Below are 15224 nucleotides of genomic sequence, written 5' to 3'. Positions count from 1 at the left end.
GATCAGGGCTTTTGATTCTCTTTCAGGTCCATTTTTAATGGAGGTGTTTATCACCATCACAATCCCCTGAGTGACCCAAGCCCTGGGAGCACACAGGAGCATCTGGGAATGTCTGCCAGGAAGAAGGGAATTAGAACAAAATTAGTTTCTTTTTAATTTATGTTCTGTTTTTCTCATTGCACTCTGTAGACTTGACACATTCCTGACAGATGTATAAAGCCTGACATGAAGAGCTTAGGTCAGTATAACATGTCCAATCATCAAGACTGTGTAAGCACCAGCCTTCATCCTTTCTCATGCTCAGGCTCCAAATAAAATGCCGGCTCCAGTATTTTTATATGGCCAGACTCAAATACATGTGCAGCGTAGTTGCTCCTACATGACCCATAACTGGGACTCCTTGGGCAGTAAAATGTAAGTCAAGTGCAGTAAGAAACTTTGGTCCTTCCACCTCCAGAAGAAGTTGTTCATGGCTGGTCCTAAGGAACCCCATAGCCAAGAGAACAAAACCAGACAGGACACTTACTTTTCTTACTTTTTATATAAAATAGACATTTACATACATTTTATTTTGCAAAGACTTTGAGCATAACTCCTTTATGTGAAATCTAGCCATAAATCCAACAGTGAAAAAAGCAAAGACTTTGCAAATTCCTGTACCACTGACATACATCCAGCTGCTACTAAGTGTGAATTTATTTTTTAAAGATTTCTAATCCATGGGCTCTTTTCTTGTTTGTTTTGGGTTTTTTTTTTTAAGATATGCACAGTTGATTAAAAAAATTAGATACAGAAATAAGAACCATATGAACAACAGGCAATGCAAACAACTCCCGCATGAGAGGAACACACAGTGTGACATCCACTTCAGGCAGAGATTTCTACATTAATACAGTTGTAGAAGCCGTAACTTTTACAGGGGATACCACCAGGGGTATTTTCCAGAGGAAAAAAATTTCAGCAAGTCAGTACAAACATGGCAATGAACCTTGCACAAAGTTATCAAGATTACCTGAAGCAACTTTGCCACATTGAAACACTAGTGAATGCCAAGCGCTTTTTTTTTTTTTTGCTTTTTTCTCTTTTTTTTTTTTTTTTTTCCTGCTGGGTTTAAATGTACATGAAAGCAAAATGGTGCATTTTGAAATTGCTGCAAGAGACTGAAGGTTGGGGAAAAAAACCCTCTAAGGGCTAATTTTTTCCAAAGACTGCGCATAATTGCATATACGAAAGAAATTGAGCACTTGGTCAACTTCATCATGTGCAGATTGAGGAGACTTAAGCGTATACCAACTGTTTCACTGAGCTGGAGGACAAGTGGGGCAAAAGATCATACAACTATATTCTCAATGGCCTAATTAAAAAGTCTATTAAAATTAGAATGGCAATCATCTTCCTATGCCAAATATTGTACACTATATTTAGCCTGGTTTCTATAACTGTTGAGAAACTTTCATAGTTTTTAGATAGTTTTAGGGGTGTCCAGCCTCCCCTGCAAGTTAGGCTCTTTATTTTGGATTTTTTTTGACTTAGACTTCTTCCACCCATGTGCATGCACGCACACCCCTCCCCATCCTTGTCAAGATCTCTGGAATGAAGGCCATTTGCACTGCTGCATTCACTTACTGTTTGGCCAAAACAAGTTGCCTGCACATTTGTAGGAAAATCCAGTCCAAGCAGTCTATGAGAGAGAGAAAATGCCCCCCACTGCATCATTTATCCTGGGGGATGGAAAAGGAATGGAAGCAAAGAATGCTGGACTTTAAATAAACAATAAAATAAAACAAAATCCATCAGCTGAAAATATTATTCATGGAGAAAGGAAAAAGCAACACAATTATTATGTTTTTCATTTAGGATTAAAATGCACAGTGAGTACACAAGAGTCCTATCTAACCAGCTTCCCATTAATTCTCCACTTTAATATTGGTGAGCACTGAGGTTTAGCCAATGCAACTTGCAGAGAGTGAACTCTCCCCTACCAGGTAGAGCTTCAGCCATTTACTAATTTGTAATCTCTGCTAATCCTGCTGAGCACTGGAGTTGGCAGAAAACAATGTATTTATAATTCATTATTTTAGAAGCTGTGCAATGCCAGAGGAAGAGGCCATTTCCTATGATTAATTAGGATAATATCCGGTTTATCACAAGGTAAGTCGCTCTATTTATCTTCCACAATCGCATTCCCTTTTGGTGGAGGTAACCCATTTCATATCATACTCCATTCCTTTTCTTCACCTGCAATAAACCTTTCACAAGATTAATGTCCTGAACAAACACAGCGTTTCAGCATGGATGCCGGCGAGACAGGGAGTCAGCTCCAAACTTCACAAGGGTTTAACTGCTTTGGTAGCTCAGGGTTTGAATCGTCCTCCAAACACGCTGCCAGTTTGCAGACCGTCATCCTGTATAGATGGGGTATAAAGTGCTGGTACAGGAAAGTGGGGTTCATTACTGAGCCCTCCTCTCTCCATAACTACCATAAACCCAGCTTCAAAATGTGGGGAGTCAGCCTTTCGGCGTATAAACGTGACCTGCTTCAACTGGGATTAAACTCCGTGGATGTCTTACCTGCCTAATTCAGGTGAGTGGATGAACAAACACCATGCCTTCCAACCAAACCGCCTCCCTCACCAGGAGAATGGGCTCATCTTTCTGTGTTGTTCTGCAAGTAAGACAGTGTTGCAAAAATGGTAATCAATCCTTCTCCAGGATCTGGGAGGGGGCCACCCAAAGCTATGTTATACTTTTACACACATGGTTTTAGGAGGTCAAGATGGCTTTGATCAGGTTCTAGGACAAGAACAAGACAATCATTTCTACCAGGTCTCTCAGGAAAGACAAATTAAGATTTAAGCCAAAGTTAAAAACACAAAACCAAGTCTTCCCCCTCACAAAGCATTGTTATAAAAAATACAACTTCTTCTATATTTGAAAAAATATGTTTCATTGGCCACAATTTAAAGCCGCACTGCTGCGGGGCTTGTAGAATATAAAGTATTTATTTAATATATCTTTATGAGGCAAAGTTTATAGCTGATACATGTTTTTAAATGAGACGTAGCTCCCTCCACCCCTAACCACCACACTTCAGCTAAGCCCTCTCCGCAGACGCCTGCTACGCGGGGGGCTTCGCGTAGCACCGCTGCCAGGGGCTGCACCGAACACGGCTCTGCCAGCCCCCGAGCTCGCCGCCACACAGCGGTACTGCAGGCAGCCAGCCTGGGCACACGGGGCTTCTGGCAGGCTCACCTTGGGGAGAGGCAGAGAGCTTTATGGTCCAGGTACCTCCGAATACCCCAGTAATGAGCCATCTACGACTTTGCAATGCACAGTGGGGAACCGACTGCTCTCAGAGGCCAGAGGCTTTGGTTTCCCCATCCCATGGGACCATGCTGGCACGACCCCATCTCCTCCCGGCCATCCTGGGAGCTCCAGGGCTGTGCAAAGCTACTCCATGCATGGCATCCAGCGGAGTGCCTGCACTGGGGACCTGCAGAAACTTCAGGTCAGCAAGTCCATGGCCATAAAAGTCATGTGAAGAGACAAGGTTTGCTGACCCAGCCCCAGGACCTCAAACCGGCCCACAGCCCTGGAAAGCAGTGTAGGCTGCTTGGGCTGGGGGGGAGAGGGAAAATTCACCAGCAGAAGACTTGCTTGTTTTGGTCCCAGCTGCTCCCTTGGGAAGCCGAAGGGTTCAAAGGGAGAGAGCCCAGAAATGTGTGTCACCACCTTCTCCCTCCCGCCTCTGCCCAGATGCAGGCACTGGCCAGTCTCCTTGGCCAGTGGGGACCAGTACCTCCCAAGTCCAGCCTTGTCTCAGTGGGCACACAGCCATGGCTTCAGCAGGTCCACAAGCCCTGGCAGGGCAGACATCCGCACCAGTCTGGACTCCCTCTGAGCTCCACATGCAGTTGGAATCACGTTAATAATTTGTCAGTCATTTGACCGCCAGTAGTGGCTAGACACCGAGCTTTTGAAATGAAGCCAGCGGAGCCACCAGCGCTCAGCCGTCCCATCATGCTGAGCACATTTGGAGCTTGCCGAGGTGCCATGGCCAGCACCAACTAAACCCAGGTGCCACGTGGGTTGGTGCCACACAGGCTTTTAATGACAGATGTGTATCACGGCATGGCATACCTAATCTGAACTGTCCTTTACTAATAATGCCAAACCTCGGGATGCTCTTCTGCAGGCACCAGCCACTATCAAGCTCAAATATTACAACTTCTGTGGCGGTTTCCTGCTGCAAGAACAACAAACTGATGACCTACCCTGATGTCCAAATCCAAAGGCAGTGGCACCAAGCACAATCCCACCAATGCTGTCTGTGAACTGGTACAAACCCTGGTGGAAGCAGCAGAAGTGCTGTTGTTGCAGTGGCAGTTTGGTCCACTGTGCTCTGCAGACATTTGCTTTAGAAACATCCTTAGGGGGAGTTATTCAAGCACGCCTCGGTGGTGCTGCATTTTTCTAACTTCAGACAATAAAAGTCACAACGTCCAGCCATGTGGCCAGCTGTGAAGGATACTGCCCAATTCATATAAAACAGAGAAAATATATTAATTATTTGATTATTATAAGTTAAATAAATAAAGCTCAAAAATAAAAGCCCCATTTCTGAAGAGAATTTGTTTTCCCACTTCAGTATTTAAAAATATAGATTTATGACTGATCAGCTATAGGTCATTTTCAGTATCTTTTGGGGGAGGGTGTGAGAACACTTTGACAAAGTGTTTTGTCAGTGTTATCACCATGATAAATGGGCTTTGTCTCTGCACACCCATAAAAAAGCCTCCTTAGTACCTTTCCAGCCTATGAAATCTTCCCTAATCTCTCTGTGGCTTTACTTTACCTCCTGTACTGATCAGATCAGTTGTTTGGTTTTTTTACTGGGGACTGGACAGGAGGACAAGTAATCCTGGAGCTTCCCATTGCCTTTGGATGATTCCAGTTTTTTCAGAGTAATAATTATTTGGTTTGGAGGGAGAGGGCAAAGGGTAAAGCCATATGATATTTGACAACACTGACATCATGGACCATACAAAAAGACTGTTGTCTTATGAGTAAAACATTCAGCTGAGGTTTTCCCTCAAAGGATCATTTGTCCTACTTGTACAATCATCCTTCAAGGGTGATATTCAGACACTGTTTTCCCTTTCTTTAGAATAATTTTCAAGTCACATTCAGAGCTGTAAAATGGCCACCATTTCCTCAGCATTAACCCCTTGAAACCTTTTTATGTGACCATTACGACCATCTTTCCTGGCTCAGAATGACCTGGCAGCACTTGCAATGAAGCCCATCAGTGGTACTTTACATGAAGGAGGTGAGCCTGTGTTGACTAACAGGAGGTGTTACGTCACCCTTTGTCTCCATGGTTTCCCCATGATAACCAAGATATTGAAGGTAAGTGTCCCACCCACACTCCCAATGTGATAAAAATGGGTTCAGCCTAAACATTAATCTTGATTAAAGGAAGGTTTTCATTCATTCTCCAGCATGTCCCACAGGAGCCGAGTGTCTCTTGTAACTTTGGTCAAACATAAGCATGCATTCAAAATTTGCCTTCCATAATTCTGAGTCCTATCAAAGTTCCTTCAGCATCACTTTGAGCAATAGGCTTCAACCATACTCTTCTCCAAGGGGCATGAGTTTCTTTCCACTGGTGACTGAATGCTATGTTTGGTCTTTCTCCTGGACTTCCTGAAACCGTTTCTCCAAGCGATCCAGTTTGGCCAGATTCTCCTTCAGCAACTTGCTGTTTGGAACCAGCTGTAAGGCTTTCTCATAGTAACCACGGGCAGTGACGTAGCTCCCCTACAAAGAAAATGAATGACAGATCTCATTTGCATTCCCTTACATAGAAAGTTCATTCTTGGGAATGGTGAAGACCGTAACAGAAAGGAAAAAGACTATAAAACTTGATATTGTTAGGTAACGGGAATACTTCTTCATTATGAAATGGATCACCAAGTGCCATTAGCCTGAATTTGATCAAACACACATAGCAAGAAGTAGTTTACATTTTTCCATTATGTTGTACCAGAAGTTAATTTTACTCAGCAATAGGATAGCTTGAGGATATCGCACAATGTGACTCCTTAAGACCCAAATCATAATGATATGCTAAAGTATTCAAAAAGATAAGCAACCACAGGACAGGCTATTTCCATAAATTCATGCCAGTGTTCTGCATTAGACATCTTTATTAAGTTAATTAGGTAGGGAGGAATCCTAAAAGTCGACTCATGGTGACATTTTTCTTAGGCAGGTCAACAATCAAAGCAGGAAAACTTTAGAGATAGGCAAGTTGTTCCTTGCCGCCTGTCCTCTTACAGATATGGGATTTACATTACTGCATACATATTCCCAAGCAACCCGGTTGGGAAATTCCATTTGGGGTCGACAGATTTTCCTCCTTTTTTGGATAAAATGCACTGGGGATGCTCACTGTTCACAAACATGCAGCTCTTGACAGTCTGAAATAAATTTAGATTTCTGCCCTGAGTAGTAGTCTTTGCAGTTCACAGCTTAAGGAAAAGCAAAACTGTCATACCTTGATGTGCTCAATGCCTCCCATGTTCATCCAGGCCTGCGCTTGGTCTGGGTTGAGCTCCACAGCCCGTTTATAGCTCTACATAAATACGAAACATTTTTAGGTTAAGAGTCTGAGTCTTCAAACAAAAGCAGTGCTGGAGGGGAAAGAGCAACTAAGTTTCCTCTCCCTCTGAATCCATTTAAAAGATAATTTCTACTTCTTTTCATATACAATGCACAAGCTGAATTTCAGTTTCTTTACAGCAGAGGTGACATAACATACTGCTTCACCGCTGAGCTCATCTCACAGGTTTTCCCTGCCCGCAGTGCCCCAAACGGAGCCACACCAACCCCTGCAACCCCCTCCCTGCCACCCTGCACCACCGGGGTCTCCTGCACATCACAGTCATTTTCCTGGGCAGGTGCCTGTCACCCACAAGCCATGGGTGGGCTGTGATGCTCCTTATCTGCAAGGCTTTAATTTGGAGCTGGCAGCAGACTATGGTACAGCCACCTGTGTGGAGGTTTCACAAGGACCTGAGGGCAGTGTTGCCCCTCCCCACTGCTTCTGCCACTGTGCATGGGAGAAGCAGCAAAGAGGACCTTCTGGAATTTGTCAAACAGCACCATTTTTATGGTGTCACAACAGGAAAGGATTCAAATCAGGATTAGGCATCTCTAGGGACATTAAGAACATTCAGAACTGTCCCAACAACCATATTCTGTGCTATTATTTAACACTAACATAATTTCTGAGCTATCAAGCCTCTTGCTCCTCAGGATAAGCCAATCTCTCAGCTACTAGGTAATAATATAACAACATGGTGGCCTCTCACAGGTCCCCAAGCTTCCAGCTGAGCCACCTGGAGTTGGCCATTGCCAGCAAGAGGGGCTGGATAGACCAAGGGTCTTGTCAATGAGAAGACGCCTAGGCTCCTCCATAATCCCACCACGACTCTGTACTTAACCTCTCGGAGCAGGGAGCTATATTTCCACACAGGAATGAGGAAAAAAGTCGCAACTAAGTCTGGCAAAGTTAGCTGCCCCATAGCTTTAGCTGCACCACTGGTGAACAGCCAGGATGCATGGACCAGGGAGCATTAGATGCAATGAGCTATCTTTTAACCTATAAACTGTCCATAGGGCTTACAGCAATCATACCTCGAAAGCCTTGTCAAGGAGATTCTGTTCTCTAAGCTGGTTTCCTTTAGTGAAAAAGAGCTCTGATATGACTTTTGGATCCTTTGGATTTAGCTGAAGAGCTTTTTCTATAGCTTCAAGTGCCTGCAAAAAAGTAAGAGGACATTGTGTTATTGTGTTCTGCGCCTTTCCACTTCTCATGCTTTCCTCACCACTAGGGCCCCCCAGCATAAGAGTCATCTTCCTCCTTCCCTTGTTTGCCCCACACTGTTAACATGTGTGCAAATGAGTTTTTAGATGCCTGGGGCTGATGGGCAGTGGGGCTGACAGCAGCAGGAGCAGTAAGTGGTAAGAAAACCACGCTGCTTAGCTTCAGTCCCAGTACTCAGATAAACAGAAGGTTTTAGTGAAGAAAATAGATTTACTGGATGTGCACTAAGGCATGTGACATGTCTCTGGAGAGATGGAGTGTAAAATTCAACTTGAGCTCTGTGTGTGGGCCCTCAGGACAAGGGTACCCTGTGGCCACAGTACCTTGGAATAGTGCTCCTGCTTGCTGTAGATGGCTGACAGAAGGCGGTAGCACTCCAAACACTCCACATCCTCGTTGAGTATATGGTTTGTCATCTTTTCGGCTTCCTTTGTCCGTCCCATCATTGCTAAAACCTGAGCCTATGGAGCCACATTATAAAGGGTTATGATCTTAAAGAGCTCAGCCCTCTTTAATACACGATGCTGCACCCAGCAGCTGGTGCTGGGCTCCTTCTTCTCCTGCTCATGACAGGTCAGATTTTCTCTATGCCAAGTCCTGCTCAGCTGGAAAGGCAGTGGCTGAGACTTGGGTCTGAGGTTGGGATGGGTGAGAAGGAGGAGGACAGGAGAGATGGTCACCGGATGGCTGGCGTGGAGACAGAACCGAGCACTGAGCCTTGGGCAACGTTCACACTAACACAGCCATCCCACCCCACTTTTGTGGTCCTGCCGTAGCCAAGCTCACCCCACACTCACCAGCGCCAGTCGGATCTCTTTGTTTGAAGGCTGCAGTGATGCTGCTTCTCTGTAGACGTGCAACGCTTCTTCATACCGCCCCGTGTTGTAATACAGAGCCCCCAGCGGGGACAGGATTTCGGCCTTCCGGGAAACCTTCAGTGCCCTGGAATTTGGGAAAAAGAGATGCTTCCAGGTGGTGTGGGGAGCAAAGCAGAAGACTGAGGTGTGGCTTGCGCTGGGACGGAGCAGCGAAGCTCTGCACTCTGCATGGCACATTCATCCCACTCCGTGGAGCACAAATTTAATCTCCCGGGGAGGGAGGAGCGTGCCCACAGCAGCAAACCCTCTGAGCACCTGAGAAGGAGAGAGGGCCACCTCCAAAGTGCACGCGAGCTAGCAGCAGGGGTGGGGATGGCTGATGGTGGCAGAGCCCAGGGAGTGTGAGCACAAATCAGGATGCCAAAAAGGAGGCAAAAACCAGATGGTCCACACTGCTACACGCTCGAGTCAGAGCCTGCCTACCGGCACATTGCTGGCAAGGGCTTAAGTTCCTGAGAGTGCCAAGGTTTTGGTGCTAGGCTGTGCAGCAATCGTGGCTGTTAATGGTGCTAACAACCTGCTTGTGCCACTGAGAAACCTCTGGCGCTGTTGTTAGAGCATCCTCCAGCCAAAAGCTGCAGTGTGTCCATCCTGGGGACTTGGGAAATCGACACTGCCTGAATCCGTGCTGCCCCTCCAGGCATTCCCCAAAAATAGCCAAATAAGCAAAGGTAAATTTGGTTTCAAAAAGCTGGAGAAGGAATAGGGCAAACCCCAAACATGCACTACCAGATTCATGTATCAGAGGTGCTTTAGAGAGACAAGCCTTACAGGAGGAGGATGGAAACCACTGTCTCCCATCCCAAATTCTTACCGCTTGTACCACACTTCGGCCTCTTTGTTCTGCCCCAGGGAGCGGTGAAGCCTGCCCAGGTTCACCATGGCCACGTGGTGAGTGGGGCTCAGGCGGATGGCCTGCCTGTAGTGGGACACGGCTCGCTCGGGAGCCCCTGCAGAGGACAACAACCATTAAACTGCTGCCTCAGAAAAATCCCATCGCAAATTCAGCATGCAGTATGCTCTAGGTGTTCTTTCAGCTATTGCTCTGTGTGTGGGAACCACTTTGAGACAGAAATCCTGCCTCAGCCTTTCTGGAGATTAATAAACTGCTGTCCAAATTAAGATTTAAGCTCCAGTATTCAGAGACAATTCTGATAAATAGATTTTCTAGGGTTGGTTTTTGCAATTCGAGGGTACAATCACCAAAAGAAGACTGCTGACTGAAAGCACCCCCCTATCATGCTGCAGGGGGGATGCACCCCCTACGCTAAGGACAGAGCCCACCCCAGAGAGGGGGCTGGGGCACGTGTCTCACCTCCTGGTAGAGCATCCTTCCACCCTGGCCCACTGGAGACAAAGGCAACAGAGACACAGAGAACAAGCCACCCAACATTCCCCACAGCCCCACCATATCTGCAAATAGTTTCACCTCTCTAAACAGAGACTATTTCCTCCACCTCTGTTGCGCTGGCCCTGCTCAGTCTCTGTGCATTGCACAACAGGACTGGGAGTAGCTGCCAGTGACCAGCTAATACCCACCTCGGGGCAGTAAATCCCAGACCAGAGGTGTCCAGGTGCCTACTTTGGAGCAGGCAGGCACCATCTCTGTGTTGCAGAGGAGCCATTGGGTGGCACTGCTTCGCTATGTGAAAACATCTACCAGTGCAAGGTCCCACAGTCCATGACATCACTGAGCACCACAACAAAATACAACACCGTGCAAAAAAGAACAGTGCCAGGCCACTAGCCCAAAAGCCTAAGGTTCTGTTTCTAATTGAGTATTTTTACTTAGCTAAATAATGGCTTTTCTCAAGAAGGATCTTGCAGTGCTTTCCTCAGGCAGGGCCTGCTCACTACCTACTAAATAAATTAATGGAGCACAGTATAAAGTTCTAGCATTTCAGCAATTTTTAACCCCAGTGCTCGCTTAATTGGTTTGCACACTCTAGACCAAATAATCTCCTGATGAAAACCGATACTCACGGAGCTTTGTCCACCGACAAAGCTTTTGAGTACTGGCATTCTTTAAGCCAAATCACTTCACAATGTATTTAATTCCATTTCTAGCTGCAAAGCAGAACTTGAAAACAGCCTGTGCATGTTGGGGCACTGAACATATGCTGCTGTGGGAATTTTATTTTCATAGCTTTTCAGATCTAGTTTGGTTTTCCTGAGACTATGCAACATAAAAGTAACATTGATACTTCTCGCATCTCCTTTACAGGAGAGAGGAGGGATGTCTGTAGGGAGATTTAGAAGCACTTAAGATTCATCCAAGGCCAACGACATATCTTTCAGGGTAGGACTTTTTCAAAACATCCAGCAGCCACTTTGATCTTCTCCCACTGCTGAGCAGACAGATGGTTTTGAAAATCATATCTACAGAACATCCTGGGAAATAGCTGGACACGCACCTCAGTCTGTATGTCAGGCAGTGCCTCCCCTGCTGATCACACGGGGGTAACGCGCATCGTTAAGGGATGCTGACACACACGGGGGTAACGTGCATCGTTAAGGGATGCTGACACACCGAGTGTCTACAACCTCCGCAGAGCTGTCTAGAGGTACGGCTCCCCAGAGCTGACACTTGCTGGAGGCTCGTTGCACAAAATCCTGCAAGTTAACTGCAGTGGCGCTTCGCAGCATCTTCCCGTGCCCGCCGGGGAAGAGCGCAGCCTGCGACAGGCTCGCTACCAGCCACTTCCTTCATGCCTCGCCATGTCTGCGGGAGGGATATTTACACGTCGTGCCTGAAGTATCAAAAGTCAGTGGGTTTTTTTCCTGTTGTTTGTGTGTAGGGAAGTAAACCAGGAGTGAACCAGGAGAAGTTAGTTTACTGACTTTGGCAGAATACACAAGTGCAATAAAATAGAAAGAGCACTGCACTGTGTTTGAACCACAGTTTTTGGCAGGAATAGGGCAGTTTATCTGGGTTGGGAAGCAAAGATGAGTACAACGTCAGAGTGAAATTACTGAGGAATTTTTATTATTTGCAAGCTTGAATTTTGCCAGGGCACAAATTCAGAATCTCAACCTCTGTTGCTAATGCCACAATGCCTTTTTTGATTACAAATACTCATTTTGGCTTCATTTTTACTTCACAGGGTACTATAGAAGAGCGATAGCTGAGCGTAGCTCAGAGGTAGGACAGCCAGCTGCAGACTGACAGACACCATTGTCCTTTCTTTTCAAGCACCACCGGAGCTGAGCGCAATGTGAAAGGGGCAGAACGGGCAGCAACCGCACACGTTAAGCTTGCAATATTTCATTGCTGAGTCTCAGTTCTATTCTGAAGGGACCAGTGAGACAGTAGTTTGGTTTCCACTAGTCATTTGTCAAACCTGGTCTCACTTATAAAGCTGTCAATAAAAGGCGGCAATTACAGTGGCATTTTTTTGTTGTTGTTGTTACGTGGAAGTGCCTGAGTCCAGGGAAGTTGGATGGGGACCAGGAGCCCAGAAAAGAAAGGCTTCGGATGTCATTATGGAGCTCCTGAGAAATCAATTCACCCCACAGTATCTTAGGTTTTGTTTTCACAGATGATTGTGGTTTAAAAGCCGTGTTTGTTTTTATAGTGGTGGCACTCAACCTCTACAGTCAAAGACCTGCTTTGTCACCAAGTAGAGCTGCAAGTGCTCCAAAGACCCTAATGATCCACTTGTGTGCCTGGCATCTGGTTTGATGTGGCCATGGTTTCCTGGAGAAATGGCAGTATTGTCAGGGTGCTGCCCAGCTCAAACTGAAGAGGACAACTGCCTGTGCGAAGATGGTGAGAAACACTGAAGGAAACAGCCGGGCTGAATGCCACTGCCGCACAGTGCCTGCATTGATTACAAATTTCAGTACGCTGTGCCATCTCAGCAGCATGGGGATATTTATTTCCAAGCTACAGTGGAGATGCATCCATTGCGTTGGAAGCTTTTGACACCCTTTTAGATGTGTACTGCTGCATAAAACAAATCAAAGTGAATAAGGCAGAGAGGGAAAATCCCTTGCTCTTTCTCACTTACCAGTATCAACCAAGAAAACACCGTAGTTATTATGGAGATCGGAGCTCTCTGGACAATTCTCTATACCAGTCTTATAGACCTCCTCTGCTTCCTTAAGCCGTTCCTTAAAAGAGAAGGAGATTTCTTAGCCATGACAGAAAGGGTGTCAGCACCATTGCCACATACCTGCATGCTGTGACAACTCCCTTGCTGCACGGGGAGCTTGGGGTGCCAGCACACCCCACCTTCTAGGAGTCCACAATTTTACCCCATGGCTTAGATGCTATATAGCTGCCGTCTGGTACCCCAGAGCAATTCAGATTTCCCCCATACATTTGCAATTGGAGCTACCTGTGAAACAAAAATAACAGCTGGAAAAGGTGGCTCCTGTGCAATCAGCAAGCCCCAGCTGGGCACGCACCCAGCCGGGAAACGCACAGCAATGGGGGTTGTGTTGGTTCTGCTAAGAAATATCTGTCATCTGGGAGCTGATATATTTTAATTTATTTGTTTAATGAGCATCTCGCTAGCTAACTTTTCCCCTCCGGAGCTCTGCTGTTTGTCCCCTTAGCTGCAGGGAAAATACAAGGCATGAAAGCTTGGCGTGTGTGACAGCTGGGGGACAGGGAGCTCGTGCAGGGGGATGTGGGAAGCTGGAGGAGGATGGGGAAAGAGTGGGGGAAATCTGACAGTTTCAGATTAAAACCAGGCATCGTCAATGCGTGAGATGCAGCTCACTGGGACTGATGGGACGTGCCACCGCGCTGATTCCCAGATGCGCTGAGCCCTTGCATTTTGCACAGATTTCACAGAGGTTTGCTGGTGCTAAGCATTTCTGGAAAATACAGATCTTTTAGGATCACCCTGCCTACGGAAAGTATCCCACTGGCTGGGCTCTGTCTAGCCTGAGCTACTGGCAGCCTGGTCCTGAAACGCAAATAAGGCGTCTCATTTGGATCAAATAGCAACTTAATAAGGTTTCCATTTCCCTCCAGCCCGCCAGTACGCGCCCACCGCCTGCATGCTTGCCAGCACCAGTTATGACCGTCTTCCTCCCCTCCCTAACTTCAGAGCCTTGCTGTTGGGTGTATTTACGGGAGGAGGCTGCGCACAGCACACGCAAGCATGGTGCAGAGCGGTGTCAGGCAAGCCTCCAGCACCGAAGACACTTTTTCCAACTCTTCCCCTTCTGTGGAGCGGCGCAGCCCTACGGCAACAAACCCCACAGCCTCTTGACCGTGCTCCCAAGTGAAATCAGCTGCCTAGGTCTCTGCTGAGGAAGGCCCGGAGCCACCACGGTAGACAGACCTCCTGCTCGGGAGCTGAATCCACGCTGAAATGAGAGGTGGGTCCACTTCCAGCTGTGAACTCTCCTCAAGTCCTGCAAATCCTGGAGCTACGGGGCTTTCTCTGGATTTAAAGGGTGTACCCGACGGCAGCTTTTGCTCTGTAGCTGCTTAAATATGTGGACTCCATCCACACCTCCTATTTCAGAACTGGAGAGCTGGAATTAATCGCATTGGAAGACTATGACTTGATGAAAGCACACGGTTTTCCATGGTTAAGTGCTTTCACATTTACACGATAAAGGTCAGCCAGCAGAAAAGATCATGTGTGATAAAACACAGGAATGCATTTTTAAAAAGTGCTTAAGTTTGGACATTTTGTATATATTTATGTGAATTGACATCATTATCCTGAGGGGTCAGAAACAGTGTAGCGATCATCAGAATTGACTAAAATGAAGAGCAATTTTTTGAGAAAGCATCTGTCACCAAGACATTAATATTTTCAAAGATTTCTGTATTAGCTTCTTTTCCTCTGATTTTAACTTTCCGCCAAGGAATGTGGCTTTGTGTACACGTATGTCAGTTTTCTGCATTTTATTTACTGATCACAAACCCGATCTTTAAAGTAAGGAAGGGCTGTGTTAAACTGGATTAACAGTGTCCCACGTCAAAACATTCACGCTCACCGATACTGAGCAGTTTTAGCATTTTTGTCATGGTTGCATGGTCTTTTTGGCACCTAACATCCTGACCCTGCATGCCTCAGGCTCAGCGCAGAGGCTGGGATGATTCCTCTAACAAAGTGTTTGCATTAAGTGCCATCAGAAATTGGGAAGGGCAAGCCCAGCTTTTTGTGCCAGAGCTTCCTCCCTCACAGCCTCTCCTCTTCTTGGGAGAAATGCTGTAAGTTCATCAAGTTCTCATTAACACTTAATAATGCCACTCCCAGATCTTCATGAAACATTCATCAAGCTCACAAAATTCAGAATATTGGCTTAAAAAATGTATGAGATTTTTATGATATTAAAAAAATTATGCATGTGAGGATCTCTAAGTTGAACTCCAGGGTTTTAAAGTCTGGTTTTTTATGGCTCAGTTTCTCAGTCTGGTTATGCCCGAGTAGACTCTTCTCTGCAACTAAGGGGCTTAAAAAGTTTCTTTTTCTTAGTGTAGGCTG

At 46.2% G+C, this 15224-nt stretch overlaps 1 protein-coding gene across 1 annotated transcript in view; it reads right to left on the bottom strand.

Annotated features, from left to right (window-relative positions):
- Nucleotides 1-536: 536 nt before the first annotated feature.
- TMTC1 (transmembrane O-mannosyltransferase targeting cadherins 1) overlaps nt 537-15224 on the bottom strand; it is a 149021-nt gene continuing 134333 nt past the window's right edge. Inside the window, exons 14-20 of the mRNA XM_054840856.1 lie at nt 12780-12882; nt 9584-9719; nt 8689-8833; nt 8215-8352; nt 7702-7824; nt 6560-6637; nt 537-5820 (exon numbers count right to left, since the gene is read on the bottom strand). Coding sequence (XP_054696831.1) covers nt 5680-5820; nt 6560-6637; nt 7702-7824; nt 8215-8352; nt 8689-8833; nt 9584-9719; nt 12780-12882 — 864 coding nt within the window. The 3' untranslated portion in view covers nt 537-5679. The remainder of the gene's footprint in view (nt 5821-6559; nt 6638-7701; nt 7825-8214; nt 8353-8688; nt 8834-9583; nt 9720-12779; nt 12883-15224) is intronic.

Source organism: Grus americana, chromosome 1 (assembly GCF_028858705.1).
Source record: "Grus americana isolate bGruAme1 chromosome 1, bGruAme1.mat, whole genome shotgun sequence".
NCBI lineage: Eukaryota > Metazoa > Chordata > Aves > Gruiformes > Gruidae > Grus > Grus americana.
The sequence above is the reverse complement of the archived record's forward strand: the minus strand, read 5'-3'. Positions and strand labels throughout refer to the sequence as shown.